Here is a 15,737-nt window from a genome sequence, read left to right on the forward strand (position 1 = left end):
AAGTTTTTCTTCATTACCCATTTAAGCCGTCTCCAGCCATTATTAGTCTCAAAGTGGGTTCCTCGTCATCGAAAATGATATGGTTGTTTCTTATATCAAGAAGCAGGGCAATACCTCTTTCATAACTCTCTGCTTCCAAGCATTAGGCCTTCCATTTTGAGTTCGTCTTATGGTTTGTCATTTGCTGGGGGCTCTGAACTTGGTGGTGGACAGGATTCTACCCATGGAGTGATCTCTCCAACCCGCTAGTTTTTGTTAGGTTTGCTTTCAGTGGACACACCTCTCATAAATGTCTTTTTCTACTCCTCTGAACACCAAACATCTCCTCTTCTAGCCCCTAGTTTCTCATCTATTGGTCCTGGTGATTGATGCTTTCAGCCAGGACTGGTCTAACCTTCTTCCATATGCTGATCCTCCTCTTCATTTTCTCCCTCATGTCCTCACTTTGATATGTGACATTACTTGTTGGGTCATATTGGTGGTGCCTCTTTGGCCAACACAACCCTGATTTCCTCTTCTTTGTCAGTTGGTTTCCAGGCCCATTTTTCCTATGCTCCAGTACTATTCTTCCTTGCTCCAACCACACAATTATCTTTCATCTAGGGTAAGTGTGTGTTCGCATGTAGGATTTACCTAGTCCATTGCTCACAGGACTGGACTCTCCAATCATGTAGCCTTTTTTCTTATCCCATTCCTTCTGTCCTTCAACTCTGTCTGTCTATGAATGGAAGTGGTGAGTTTTCAATGTTGATCCATCAGACACTCCATTCCTCTGGGCCATCCTACTGTGGCCCAACTTTTGGCCTTTTTCACATGGTTGTTTGACCATGCATTATCGGTTTTCACTACTGCTATTTATTTAAGAACTTTGTCAACTACATCTCACTTTTCTCATTCACATCAAATTTTTTTCTTCCCCTGTCCTCTCCACCTTGTTCTGATCCTTCTTCAATGACCTCGTCCCACTCCCGTGCCTGACTGGGATTTTGAAGTGCTTTTATAACATCTTACATGTGCTTCATTCGAGGCATTGGTTTCATGTTGATTACACTATCTTTTTCTGAAGACATAGTTCTTTCTCACCTGTGGTTTCATTCATTCTGATGTATGTGCCATTAATGTTTACTGCAGTCTTTCACTTTAGTTACTTCCTCTTTTACCCAATTTGGCTGTTCTCCCTAAGACTTCGGCTGCTTTGGTGGGTGATTGTTCTTTCACATCTTGTCCCATCAGATTCATCAGCTGTTTCACTCATGCATCTCATTTTCACTGACCCTTGGATGAGATCCTTTAGGCTGCCATATAGACAAATACACACACATTGTCTCCCATTATCTTTGTCATCTGGTGGTTTCATCTCCTGTGGGGTTTCAGCTCTCTCCAGACACTGTTCTTTGTTAAAACTACACACTGTCTTTGAGAAGGATAAGTATGTTTTAAATTACTGTCATTTCACCCTCTTCCCTCTTATAGGATTCTGCTAGCTGGCTGGTGTTGCTTCCCATGGCATACTAATTTCCCAAAATCCGCATTGGGCCAGTGTAAGGGAAATGCTCATCCCATCTGCCCTGGCTCTACTGTGTTCACTGTCGAGATGGAGTGTGCTGCAAGACCACTAGGGGTATTATCAAAGTGTTAAAATTACTCAGTTACCTGATCCAGACCGTACCTTCTATGGACTAAAATGGAAAAAGCCAGTACCAGGGAAGTGATGACCAATTCTTTGGCTTATGCTTGCCTAATTTTAAATACAGGGTTTTGGCATTACCCATTGCACTGTCTCGGATAAAAGACCTCTCTAGCAACATTTGATAGGAATCTGGGTACTTCTTTGAGTCTCCCCCAGTGCAGATTCTCCCCCTTCTTCAAGAGGAGCATGGGAGACCTTTGCTACTTCAGTTTCCTAGCTGCTGGGGTGGTGGCCTCTGGAGAGTTCCTCACTGATTGTGTACAGCACAATATAGTGGGAAGTAGGGTAGTTGTGGCACTGTTTAGTGCAAGTCACCCCTCAAACAGCTAGTGTGCTTTCCTCCTGCAGCATGATGGGGTTATCCCCTGTCTTGGTCTGTCCAGTTGAGTTGAGGTTAGATACACACAGTATGGCCTGGTTGCACCTAAACACACTGCACTTCTTGGCTTGCTGACCACTTGTATGCAGGTTCTTAGTTGGTCTTACAAACATTCAACCCTTCCATGTAACATATGTTTTTTTTTGCCTTTCCCTTTTTTCCTTCTGAGTGAAGAGTATACCCTGGTCAAAATGAGATGTGATCTCCCACTGGTATACCCCTATGGAGCCCGTATCATTAAGTGTCACACTCTATGGGCTTCTACATCTGGTGTTTTCTGAATGGAGCTCATCTAAATTTAATGTTTGCACTGGCTTCTCCACCATTTTGATATGGGATTCTGTGTGTAGAGGTGAGGTATATTTGCAGTAATAATGCAAATGTATTTCTAGTAGATATCTCTGCACACCTTCACATCCATCCTTCCCACTTCCAGTGTACTTTCTTCTTGCCTTGTATAAGAATGGAGCAAGTTTTAGTGCAACTACTTAAGGAAAGCCACTGTGCAAGGAGATTGTGTTAACCTCTTATTGGTGGAGAGCTATCATTACATGACAATGTCACTGTGCACTAGCACTGTTCATATTAAACACATTTTTTAGGTTGTAGGTAGCTCAAGGCTAGTGACATGCAAGTTTCACAGGCAGATGCTTGAGGGATCAACCTATTCTGTGTGAAGAGGTTAGTATCAATTGGAAATATATTTTCAGGTAAGAAAAATGTTAACTTTAATTATTTATAGAGCAAATTACTGTAATTTAATGTATATTATTTATAACATAATTATTTGTAATGTTTAGATAAAGTTCTGTATTTCTGTTTGATTTTACAGACAAATTCTTGATACATTAAATTGAAATTATTTTACCCCTAAAATAGTTTTTATAATAACCCATTATTACTGCAAATATTAAAAACAGAAGATTCTCCATAGATACCTATTTAAAATTTGCAAACATTTAGCATATTTTTCCACAGATTTCAACTGTCTCTAGTAATAGAATTTTGCAACACTTAGTAAAATGTATGAGCACGGAGTAGTGTCCCATTAAGATAATCACAAGCATGTATCTTTTTTATATGCTTGTATGTTATAGAGAGAGGATAGAGTGGGAAGATGAAGAGGAAATTGCAGTCTCTAGAAATTGCCATTATATGAAGTAAACTATTAATATTTAATTGGGCAATTTTGTTAAACTATTAAGATGTAGACCAGTGCTCATATCTGTAAACATGTACTTATTGATTATAAGGTAGATATACACTAAGTTTCAGTACCTAAGAGATCAGCCTACAAGCTGTTATGTTTAAAGAAGGATCATATTTCAAGGCATCCACTAATAAAGCTAACTATTTCTAGTGATATATTACTTTGTTAATACTGATATTTTTTCTTAAACTTCTTTGTTGTAATTACAAAAAAAGAGTTTGTGATTTTAATAGCAGGGTAAAAGAAACTTTAAAAGACAAAAAAAAATTTGTTTGAAAAATCAAGAGGCTGAAACATGTATTTCAGTTAATAATCAAACAAAGCTAGGACTAGCTACTTAATGTTTTCCAGTTTGTTTAAAATAATGTCATCACTAGCAGCTTAACGTTTCCCAGTTTATATTTAAAACAATGCTATGACTAACAGTTTTAATGTTCTCAATATATGTTTCTGTTGGTTCAGTGCACGAGCAACTTATTTGCAACATATATTTTATGTAGCAAGTAACAACTGGAACTAACTGTTACTGTATCAAAGCCACTACCTTCAAACAAGTGTTACAGAAATATTAGAAGAAAAAATATAATTTCAGGAAGTTTTCTATCTTTACTCCTTATATATATTGTATTCTATAAATGAGGCTTAAGAATTCATTGTGATGCATGTGCAAGGTTTAATATTTGTTTATACACTTATTTTTCCATGATATACCTCCACCCCTCCAAAAATAGTTTTCATAAAAAAGTGCCATTGCATGAAAAATATATAGATTTTTGTTTCAAACCATTGTGTTTGTTAATTGAGCATGATAATAATTTACTGAGTAGTTAAAAGACAACTCAAGTATGAAACACTTTTTTTATTTTTGTTGTTGATGTACCTGACTACGATTTAGTCTCCCTATGCTTTGTGCTGAAGCTTTATGTGTTTATGTGTATCAATTCTTATGTTGCAGATTGATCAGTTGTTAACTGCTGCTAGTTTGCCTTAAAGCCTAGTCTGATTATTTAATAAAGTTTTTAAACTTTTTTGTGTTTTTTTACTCATTTATTTTAGTTCCAATGTTAATTTTTTCTTCTCTTTTTATGCATGTCGGTAACTTATTTTCAGTGTTCTTACGCCTCATGAAAAGGAATTACTTGAAAGTCATCATTATGATTTACTTTTGGAAGAACAAAGGGAACAAGATCACCAGGTTTTCAGTGAGGTAGATACTGAAGCCATGAGATGTGTTTTCTCTGTTAAAGTTTTTTTTTTTTACATTAAATATGTATTAAAACAAATTTTACTTAACTTTAATTAATTTTGTTTCTTAACTTCAATTCTATTTATGCTTATACTGAAACTACTCCATTGTGAAGAAGGTATTGCTCATAACTGATAACTTAAGACAGTCATTTCATTACAGTTTCTTGGCTGTATTAGTAGATTTTTAACCCAATGAGAGACTTAGCAATATGGTTCCTGAAGAAAATACGTTTTTTTTTTTTTCATAATGCAGAATAAAAAATACATTAAAATTTTTTATATTTTATGTTTTTGTTTTACAGGGATACTAAAATAACTTTGGAATCTTCTGTGATTTTTTATTTATTTAATGATAGCTTCTACAGAAGGAAGAAATATTAGAAATGGAAGATGCGGCTACTATTGAAGCAAGACGGGAAGCAGCAAAGATGTCAAGACTTGCTCAATCACCAGATATTATGAACCCAGCTAGGCTAGTCTTTCACAGTGATCAGTTTCGATGGTTAGGAGATGATCCTCAGAATTGGCACATGTGAGAGTGAATTTATATATATATATATATGTATATATCCATCTATATATGTTATTTTTATTCGTAATATCAGTTTTTTTATATTAAATAGTATAAGACATTTTGCTGAATAAAATTTTGGAGTTTGCAGATAGTATTAATTCCTGATTCCAGGCACGTATGATACTTTCACATATAAGTCTCTGTAACAAAGTATAAACCCAACATGTTCTTAGTTAGATAGTCGCTGCCAAATAGGGTGAGTGGGAGTCCTTGGTTTCTGTTTATTATGTGACATTTCTTAACTTTATGAACTGTTTTTCTTATCATCTTTTTATATGGCATAACACTGTTTTTTATGCAATATTTTCTAAGTAATAAATTTCATTCTCCTTCTGATGTTTGTAAATAAGGCCAATCTTGTTCTATTTCAAATAATTAAGTTCTGTTATCTCTCTCTCTCTCTTTTTTTATAATTTTATTCACTCTTTTATCATCCTTTTGTGTGATGCTAAGCTCTGTGTTTGATGTGATCACTAAGTAATATTAATCAAATTATGTTTCTCTGGTCATTTTGTTGAGTAATACGGAGAGGTGTTTCTAGTCTATGGTAATGGTATAGAGATGAGTGTATAGGCCTTACAACCTTTACTTTTAACACTGATGGTGTTTTGTGTGATGGTTTTGGTTATGAACTATTGCTCTGCAACATAATTTCCACACCAAAAGGCTTTTGTGCAATACATAATGATCACTGTTGTCATTTTCCTCTTTACACGTTTTCTAAAGTCGATCAACAGAAATGACTTTTGAGGACTCATTTGAGCAACCCAAAAGGATAGAAATCCATAAAAATTCGGCAAATGATAAAGCATGAACTTCTTTTTGTACGTGCACTTTGCAGAAGCTGGCACGTTGACTCAGATTTGCAAATGGCTGGGTTTTTTGTTGGATAGAGCTATACATTATTGGCATCCAATCAATAAAGAAGTTGGTATTTCTTCGTGGAATAGGGGTGTCAATGTGTTAGCTTGAAAGAGTTTATTTTTTTCAATTCTCTAGATTTTTAATTTACCATTATAGCTATGACCTGAAATCATCATAAATCTCTCAGAAGAAGTTTTGTGGTATGCTTGTATCATTTTTGAAATGCTATATCACCAGCAGAACAATAATAAATTGCCCACACTTTTGTAGATACTTAAGTAGACATATGTTTCATCCAATGTGATAAAATTTGATCTATTTGTCATATGCCAACTTTCAAAAGTTGTTCTTCCATTCATATATGTGTTTTGGGAAACTTGGTGAACTTAGTTCCTGTTATTTTTCTAAGAGCTCAATCCATGTTAATTATCTTGTCTATAATTCTATTAGAGGTATTAGACCACTGAGTGCTTGGGTTACTTTTGTTGACAAGCCATTGACTTTCTTCGCTATTTCCTGTGTGCTACTTTTATTAGCCTGTTGGGGAATATCCTGTTTTGTTTCCTGTTTTAATCACATTTTTTTATGCTTTACAGATGAAGTTCAATATTACAGAAATCTTATTTTTCAAAACACTAAAATTTTTTACCTTTATATTTGCATTTTAAAGTTCAATAATGTAAACCTCCCAGAAGGGATCAATTTTAGACACCATCTGCACTTGCATGTCATTGCATTCAACTGAATTGCCACAAGATAGTGCTCTTAACCTGTTTAGCCACATGGATGTCCAGGAGCAAGGTTATTGGATATGCACTTTGTTACCATAGATTGAGAACAGTTTTCTGTATTAACCATGTTCTATTTCTCTTGTGATATTTCTAAATAATATCAATAAACCTCTGTTTCTCTTGTGATGTTTTAAATAATATTAAGTTCTGCCTTTTGCATGATATTATTAAGTTCTGTCTCTTGTTTCCCTTTGTACAGTGCTGGTAATGATGATTTTGATTCTTCTTCTGATCATTCCAAAGTCCAGGATGAATCTTTGGTTCCACTTTTTACTGGCAAGTATATTTGTTGTTTTGGGCAATTTTGTAATGAATTGTCTTTTTCTTCTGTATGTTTACACAATGTATGTTTTAAAAAAATGTGACAGATGTACTCGACAGCTGAAGCCAGTCACTCAAGCTTTGTTTTACATATAGTAGTGCACTTTAAAGGAGCATGTAATACAAACTTAACTATATATACACATATTTGTTTGAAAGTTTGTTGTGTTTTTATGTGTTCAAATTTAAATATTTAATTATTTCCATAGATACATCCTAGAATTACACAGATATAATCGGTCAGTTTTGAAGATGCTGTTGCTAACCCTACATGCACTTGGTTGGTTTATTGGACCAAGGCTGTATTGGAAATTTAATGTTTACTATATTTTATAATTTACTTAGTGTATCTTCACAAAATTTGTTACATTTTTTGTAAGCATTACAAGTAAGTTATAAATAAAAAATCAGAATTTTTTATGTATTTCTATTCAGTCTGTGAATTCATGAATTCAGAGTCTGACTAGTCTGAGAATGAGGTGATTTTCATGTTAAGAATAATCATTCTTTCTTGTTACGGTTTCTAAATTTTATTTGTATAACCTCAAGAATCTTCTCGAGGATTATCAAAAGTTTTTCAGAAAATCTTTGTATCATATCTCTTATTTTCTCTACCGTAACACTATATGGGCTTGAAACATTTAACTAACCACAACAAAACAATCTAAGTTACCAGTTTTTCTTTTTAAAATAACTACTGATTGTAACAAAAATTACAGATATTTATCTTAAACAGCCTTGGATGTGTAACATTTTACATCTTTCATTTAATTTTATTGTTTTATTTACCTTTGAACCATGTTGAACTAACTAAACCTGTTTAATAAAGCCATAAATCACCCATGAAGTGCATAGTTCAAGTTATGGTAATATGTGAGGAGCTTGTTTGCATAATTATCTGAGAAATGTTTAGTTTTTTTTCTTATCTAATATTTCTAATTTTTACATTTTAATTACTTTTATAACAATAAATAAAAATATTCATAAAAACAAGAAATTTAGCAATTACTTTTGGCCTCATTTTTCTTCTCTTGGCCCGAGAAAACTTTTTTGTAGTGATGGTAGTAATATGTAAAATAATTTTTATTTCAAATATGCAATTAAGAACATAAAATGTTAACATGGAGAAAAATACAATGATCTAAAACTGGTATAATTTAACTGGCTTTCTAAGCTATATGTGGATTAACGTAATTCTCTTACTGGTGGAGGTCACCTAGGTGATGATAATGAATCTGAAGGCCGATTAATTTAAAAATCATTGTGAGAACAAGTTAACCTTGTATGGAAATCAGTAAATTGAAATCCCCTCTTTCTATTGGTTTTAAATAATCTAATAGCAAAAGTCAGAGAGAATTAATGACATTTTTTGAAAAAAGGATGTGGTGGGAGGGTGTGACATGTGGGTTTGATTTTCTGGTTTATTTCTCCATAAAGCAAGAAGATTGGATCCTATAAAACCAGATTGTTTTATCAGTATGTAAACTACAAATATGTAATTTATGTTAAACTAAAGACATCATATAGGGGTAGTACAAATATCTAAAATGGACAATCTAGAATGAACAAGTGTCATGTGACACAGAGAAGTGGAGATTGAGAATTTATTTAAATATTTCCTTTTGAAATTAAGAAGTTAAAGCGTATATTAAAATTTGATTTATTAACTGCATTTTGATTAAAAGATTATTGTTATACATTGATAATAGGGAGTTTAATTAAATTTTTAAATGTAACTAAAAGGTCATAACACGTGTACTTTGACCCCAACCATGCACATAGGGTTAACACTAAAGAATAATTTGGGCTGGATCTATATCTTTATTATTTAAGTGTCGTATGATTTCTGTATGTGTGTATGACTTTAAAAGTGGTCAGTTTTTACAAATACCTTTAAAGAATACATTGTATGAAAATAAGCTTTAAAAGACATAAAACTGGATTATCAGTTTTAAGTCACATGAAATTTTATGCATAAATATCCTAACCTGAAAAAGTTGGAAAATCTTTATTATATAAGTGTCTTATGATTTCTGTATGTGTGTATGACTTTAAAAGTGGTCAGTTTTTACAAATAACTTTAAAGAATACATTGTATGAAAATAAGCTTTAAAAGACATAAAACTGGATTATCAGTTTTAAGTCACATGAAATTTTATGCATAAATATCCTAACCTGAAAAAGTCGCAAAATCTTCGATAAATAATTTGTGAATTGTAAAGTACATGTTAAAATTTTTAAATTAAAAACTATCCTATGAGTTTACATTTCTATTTTCTTTCCTTTTTTGCTCAAACTAAATATAATTATGTTCAAAAACACTAATTGGCTGTATTTAGTAATTTGTGAACTTAATTGCAAGAAGGTTAAAACTTATTATCATATGATGATTGTTGCAATGTGTATAAATTGTTAATTTTATACTTTAGGATTATCATGTCTTCATGTTTAAGGTTATTAATGTAGTAGGAAATTAAATATGACTTTACTATTAGAAAGAATAATCTAAAATAACATTGATATTACAGGGAGTTGACAGATTTATTCATCTGTTGATTTTCATTTTCGGAAACAAACAAATAACATCAAATATATGTTGGAATTAAACGTTCAATCATGATATCATAAATGAATGAGCTTGTCCACAAAGCTGCCTCTTCAGTTCTTTTCCCATTTAGGCTCAGATCTTATTTTTGTATTTAATAAGTGAAATTGACATAGAATTCATCACAATTTCTACCATTATCATCAGGCCAGAAGTCTCTAAGTAGTAGTGTTAACCACCTTCTGGTGAGGGACCGGCTGACAACTCTGAACACCACTCCACCTTCCTCAATAGACTTAGAATGGGAAGATGAAGCAGGTAGAAATACCAAAATATTTAAAGTTTATCAATAGTACAAGTTATTTTCAGTAATATTATAAAGTTAAAGTAAATTTGTCTTGATGCTAAAAATACAAAAGAAACCTTTAAATTTATTATGTAATTTCTAAAAATTAAAAAGCAACTATCAGTAAGAGAAAGTATTATGTATAATGTTAGTTAACTTTTGTTACCTAGTTTTTATAAATTATTGGAATAGTTTGCTTGTATTACTGTAAAATACTGCCAACTATTCCAATTCAGGCTGCATCATTCCAAAACAACACACCTGTTTCTGCATTATTATTTTTTATTGAAAAAAAAATTAAATTTGTACAAGTTTTTTAAATTTTTGATCCCAGTAATGTTGGATGTAATTGATTAATAATAAAATATATCTTTTCAAAATATTGCATCAGATAAAGCTACTTGTAATTTTTTATATTATTTGGACTTTGAAACATTTAATTATAGGCTGTTGCCCATTGTCTTATGTATTTGGAGTATCTGAATTTAAGAAAGTCTAAAAAATAGCCTCAGTAGAAAATGCAACTAAGCTGAAAGATTTTAAGTATTAAGATAATGGAGTTCAAATTTTCATGGCTAAGTAAACACAAGGAACAAGGTTTGAAATGGTTCACAGAATACTACACTAAAGCATACCCTTTACACATATATATATATAACACATATCAGGGCCTAACACTGCCTGAATGTAGAGATTCATAGTCAGTTCTTTTATAATCTATAAAATTACTTTTTATGTTTAAGGGCTAACCCTGCCAGCTCCTGAGGAAGAGATAGCATCAACATTTGTATCAGAAACAACAAGTAACAGATCAGTTAGGTCAACTCCTCCCTCAAATGGCAATGAGTTAGAGTGGGATGGAGAGTTTACAAGGTAAATAAAACGAATGTTCTTCAAGTTGCATGTGTATAGATGTAGTTTTTTTCCTTGCAGAATTCAGCACACTATATTTGGATTTAGTTTCTTAGCAAAATTGAAATTTTTACAATATTTTCTAGTGTACAGATGAGTCAACTTGACTTGGAGACAGAACAGTTGATATCAGAAATAGAGAAGATGACAGCAGAAGCATTGAATGATACTGGGCCTAACAGGTGACACCCAAAGAATAAGGGTATTGCTGAAAAGGGTGTGTATAAATTTATGTCAAATAATATGTGTATATATTCATAGGAAAAATTAACACTTGGAACTTTCTGTACAGTGTGAATTGATTCTAATATAACAGTATACAAATAAATTGGTATTGGAAATTTTACCATAAAAAGTATTCTTTTTTCTTCAGTTCTTGTATGCTTTCACATGATCAGGCTTACTTCACTTTAAAATGATAAATAAATAACACACAACATTAAAATTAATGAACAATTAAAAACATTTCCAGACTTTGGTCTCTTACATGTTTTGACATTTATCATCTCATCATCAGAAGTAAACGTCAAAACGTAGAGTCAACATTTTAGAAATGTTTATAATTGTGTATTGATTTTAACATTGTGTGTTATTTAGTTATTATTTTAACATTATACACAAATGCCAAGAAAATAATATCTTACTTCACTTTGTTACAGTGGTGGTCATGTAAGAGTCAGAACTGAGTTTTTATCGAAGTGTTTTCTTCCATACTTGTAAACTGGTTTTAAATAGCCAGAGTAGTGATATTGTTTACATTCCTTTGGCCTTGAAAGTTTTTAACTCTGTATATTAAATATCATCAATAATTTTATTGTCTCTCCTTTGTCATTAATTGATTGCATATTTATATGTTATGAGCTCCAGCAGTAAACCCTATTTCAATTCTTTTTCATTATTTATGTATGAAATTATTAGATTTAGATGAAACTGGAGAACAGGTAGAACTGAATTACGGATATTATTTTGTTAATGATTCTCTAAATTTTCTTTCCTGTTTTAAATTCAGTTTATTTTTTAGATGTTTTACTTAACTCAAAAATCCTTACTGCATGCTTATTCTACATTTAAATATTACAAATTATTCATGGAGTAAACTGCTCAAGGTACTTAACTAAATGATTATTTTTAACTCTTATTGATTCTTTTGCTTCCTTTTATTTATCTGGGGTCAAAGATGCTCATTCTTTCAGGCATGGGGGGGGGGAGTTATAATGTGATGGTTAATCCCACTATTCATTGGTAAAGAGTAACCAAGAGTTGGCAGTGGATAATTCCAGCCAGTTGTTTTCCCTTTGATTGGCAATTCAAAATTAAAGATGGCAGCAGGTAGCCTCAGTAGCATTACTATAACCAAACAACTTATCAATTGTATGTGAATGTCAAATCATTGTCTCATTTTTTTAAAATAATTTTCTGGGTTACAGAAGAATAACACATCTATAGCATGTTGTTATCCACATCCAAATCGTTATTTACAAAACTTTGTGGGTATGTGTGCACTTGTATTTAGAAGTGCCAAATTGCTGGACTTGTGTCACCAAACCTTGCCTGTACCCTTAGAGCCCCCTCGTGTAGTGACACAGGGGATCAGAATTTGGATCTGACCTTCTCATGTCACTTCCAGAAACCCATGTTGTCTTCTTTCTTGTGAATTGAATTGGTATGTTAGCTAGTAAAACTATAATTTAAAATTACTTAGTGTTTTCGTTTAATTATCATAAGTATTAAAGAAGAGTATAACAGTGTGAATACTTCACTGAAATATTATTATTATTTCCTTAGGTTTATTTCACCATCTGAAAGTTTCCAACAAGAACTCACATTGATTTTTGTAGCTTGATGAAAATTTTATGTATTTTGTATTGAACACAGAACTGTGAGATGTAATGACATTAACAGTGACTACTGTTGTACTTGTATGTAAATAGCATCTTTAACAGAATACAATGTAAAACTTGCACTTTTTATTTTTGGGTTAAGAAAGGTTATAACTTTTAAAAAAGGAATTGTATTTTTGATGGATAAATTTATTGATGATCCAGATAATAAGTGTTAAAATGAATAATTTAATGCATTACAATTATAAAGAATTGAAATCTAGAATTTTGAATTCTTTATTAAAAGCTTTTAACAGCCAAAGTAAACGCAAAATAAAAAGTAAACGTGTGAAAGAAGTTAATCATTTATTTATAAAAATGTATGAAAAGTATATATATATATATATGTATGTATATACACAGTTAAACATTCCATTTAAGAGCCTATTAAAATATTTAAAACCATTAATGTTTTTGTATAGTAGGTCTATGTGTAATATTGACACATCTTGATCACTACGATATCTGTCATATCCCAGCCAGCTTGAAGAGCCCTGGTATTGGACCAAAGGACTCATCGGCTTTGGATACAGCAGATATAACATGTTTGACATATTATTATACATTCTTCATTACTTTCACTCAAAAGATCAATTTTGTAATAATTGAAAGATCTGTTACACAAGAACAATATACATAGGTGAAGATGTAATATGTTGTTTTATTACCAAATTGTGTGTCAGAAGAAGTTAAAAACACATGAAACCATTGTTATCAACAATGTATGCAACTATACCAGAGAACCAAAATGATGAATCATTTTAGTCTGAATAATGTTACATATTGTTTTATTAGTGTGGAAGGAAATAAAAATCATACACGTCAAGTTTCATTTCAGGCTTCTGTGGTTTCCAAACCTACACAAATTAAATGATAAGCATTGATACATTATTCTTTACAGTTTTTATTAATATTATGTAACTTGGTTTCATTACTTTGTAATTAATTCATGCTTTTTGAACACAATTCTCAAACTTTAAGGACTTTTCCTGAATAAATAATTATTGAAAAGTTTTAATTAACAACAAAACATCTGTAAAAGAGGTTAAATATGTTTCAGTAAATGATCATATTTTTGGTCTTGTTATTACTTGTATGGGTATATAATAAATTCCTTAAGTGGGTGCCTTTATGGAACAGAAATCCACCTTTTAGTGGGCACTTTTTTTCTTCCTTAGTTATGATGATTGTCTTTGTGTAGAAATTATCTGTTTGACCTGATGGTGAAAAGATACTCTTGGTTCACATAACTTGCCTTTGTGTGGTATGACCTGTAGTTGGATGCTAGATAAACTAATGCAGCAGTCTGGATGCTTTTCTTTTCCCTCTCTTATAACACACACAACACACCTTTTGGTTGAGTTCATCTATTTGTTTCTGGTATTAGATCAGGGGAATGTTTATCTAGTACTCTACTTTACTCTGTTGGGGACTTGGGTGTTATTTATATGCTCCTTGATGAGACCAATGATTCTGCCTGTTTCGTGATGAAATCAAGTCTTCTCAACTTTCACTAATTGACCTTTCGTACGTACCTTGCACCTGTTTGTGTCTCATAAGAGTGTCCAAATTTTTGACACTTGTCAAAAGAATTACCATTTCAAGATGTACATTAACACAGAAGTTGAATTGTGTGCCATTTATGAATGAACAAGAAACTACAGAAACAGCTTGATAGTTATAAATGGGAGAGCCATGGAGTTGAAGCCAAAAAATTAACTTTTATTTATGCCCTGCTCACTTAAGGGGATAAGTAGAAAATGGTAAAAGTGCAGCGAAATAAAAATACTTTTAGTAAAATATTCTCAAGTAGATACAACCTGTTTTACTTATTTATATTATGCAGTTTTAATCTTGAAATATGATCTTTAAATATTGAGAAGCAGCATTTATATACATATTTTTTTTTTTTTGCAGAATGTGGTACATTAAATCGATAAAATAAAAAATGAGATTTAGTTTCATTCATTGATTTTCCAGTAACATTGTGTTCTTAAATACTAACATAAATGGTACTTAGAAGAAAGTCTTTCTACAAAAACACTTCTTAGCGTTGAAAGAGTATGGATGTACATGTAGTTATAACAGTAAAAGCTACAATAGAACTACCTCTTCCATAAGTGGCTAAAACAGTGTATCTGTCAAACAGAAAAGCAGAGAGAAAGAGACACTGATGACCCAATGACATTATTTTTTATCTAAATCAAGCATATGCTTTTGCTTCTTGTGGAGCTGTCAGTCAGTTGCTTGATTTTTGCTGTTTAGATTAAAATAATCAAAACTGTATGTGTAATCGGTGTAAGAAGCAAATACATGGAACAAGTCTCTTTAGGGGCTAGCCTAGTCATAGATTAGCATTTTATTTTTATCATTAACTCTGCTTATAAAACTGATAATTTTACAAAGTTGTTTTTCATACATTAGCAAATACTATGTTAATCAGTTTCACATGTACTTTGGTGCTATGTTTTATTCTATCATGGTGTTTTAATTACAATAGTATTATTTTCCTCATTATGTGTCTAGTGTAATGAATATGTTTCTTGTGCTGTATGGACTATAATCAGGATATTTCGTATGACTTGTTAATTATAATGAAGTCATCTTTTTTTCATGAAATGTGGATTATAATAATAAATTTTCTTTATCATAAAATGTTTATTATAATAAAGTACTATTTTTTTCTTTCTTTCTCATGAAGTCTTATTTACAATAAAGTATTTTTTTCCATGAATTGTTGATTATATATATTATATTATTTTTCTTTCTTATAAAGTGTTGGTTACAATAATGTATTTTGTTTTTCTCATGAAACATTGATTATGATAAAATATTATTATTTCTTTCTCATAAAGTATTGATTACAATAAAGTATTATTTTCTCTTTTTCATGAAGTGTTGATTCCATTAATTTTTTTATCATTCTCACGAACTGCAGTATTTAGACCTTTAAGATGAGCCGAACTTGATCTACATT

General features: G+C 31.6%; 1 protein-coding gene across 4 annotated transcripts in view; it reads left to right on the forward strand.

The window, feature by feature from the left end:
- LOC106468878 (AP-1 complex-associated regulatory protein-like) overlaps positions 1-15,422 on the forward strand; it is a 40,423-nt gene extending 25,001 nt beyond the window's left edge. Inside the window, exons 5-11 of one of the 4 annotated variants that reach the window (XM_013929326.2) lie at positions 4,390-4,486; positions 4,884-5,059; positions 6,956-7,032; positions 9,830-9,940; positions 10,712-10,841; positions 10,967-11,097; positions 12,666-15,422. In XM_013929326.2, coding sequence (XP_013784780.2) covers positions 4,390-4,486; positions 4,884-5,059; positions 6,956-7,032; positions 9,830-9,940; positions 10,712-10,841; positions 10,967-11,066 — 691 coding nt within the window. In that variant the 3' untranslated portion in view covers positions 11,067-11,097; positions 12,666-15,422. The remainder of the gene's footprint in view (positions 1-4,389; positions 4,487-4,883; positions 5,060-6,955; positions 7,033-9,829; positions 9,941-10,711; positions 10,842-10,966; positions 11,098-12,665) is intronic. The other 3 variants (XM_022397246.1, XM_022397244.1, XM_022397247.1) reach the window with 3 other exon arrangements.
- The last annotated feature ends 315 nt before the right edge of the window (positions 15,423-15,737 follow it).

This window comes from Limulus polyphemus, unplaced genomic scaffold (genome assembly GCF_000517525.1).
Source record: "Limulus polyphemus unplaced genomic scaffold, Limulus_polyphemus-2.1.2 Scaffold3202, whole genome shotgun sequence".
Lineage (NCBI taxonomy): Eukaryota > Metazoa > Arthropoda > Merostomata > Xiphosura > Limulidae > Limulus > Limulus polyphemus.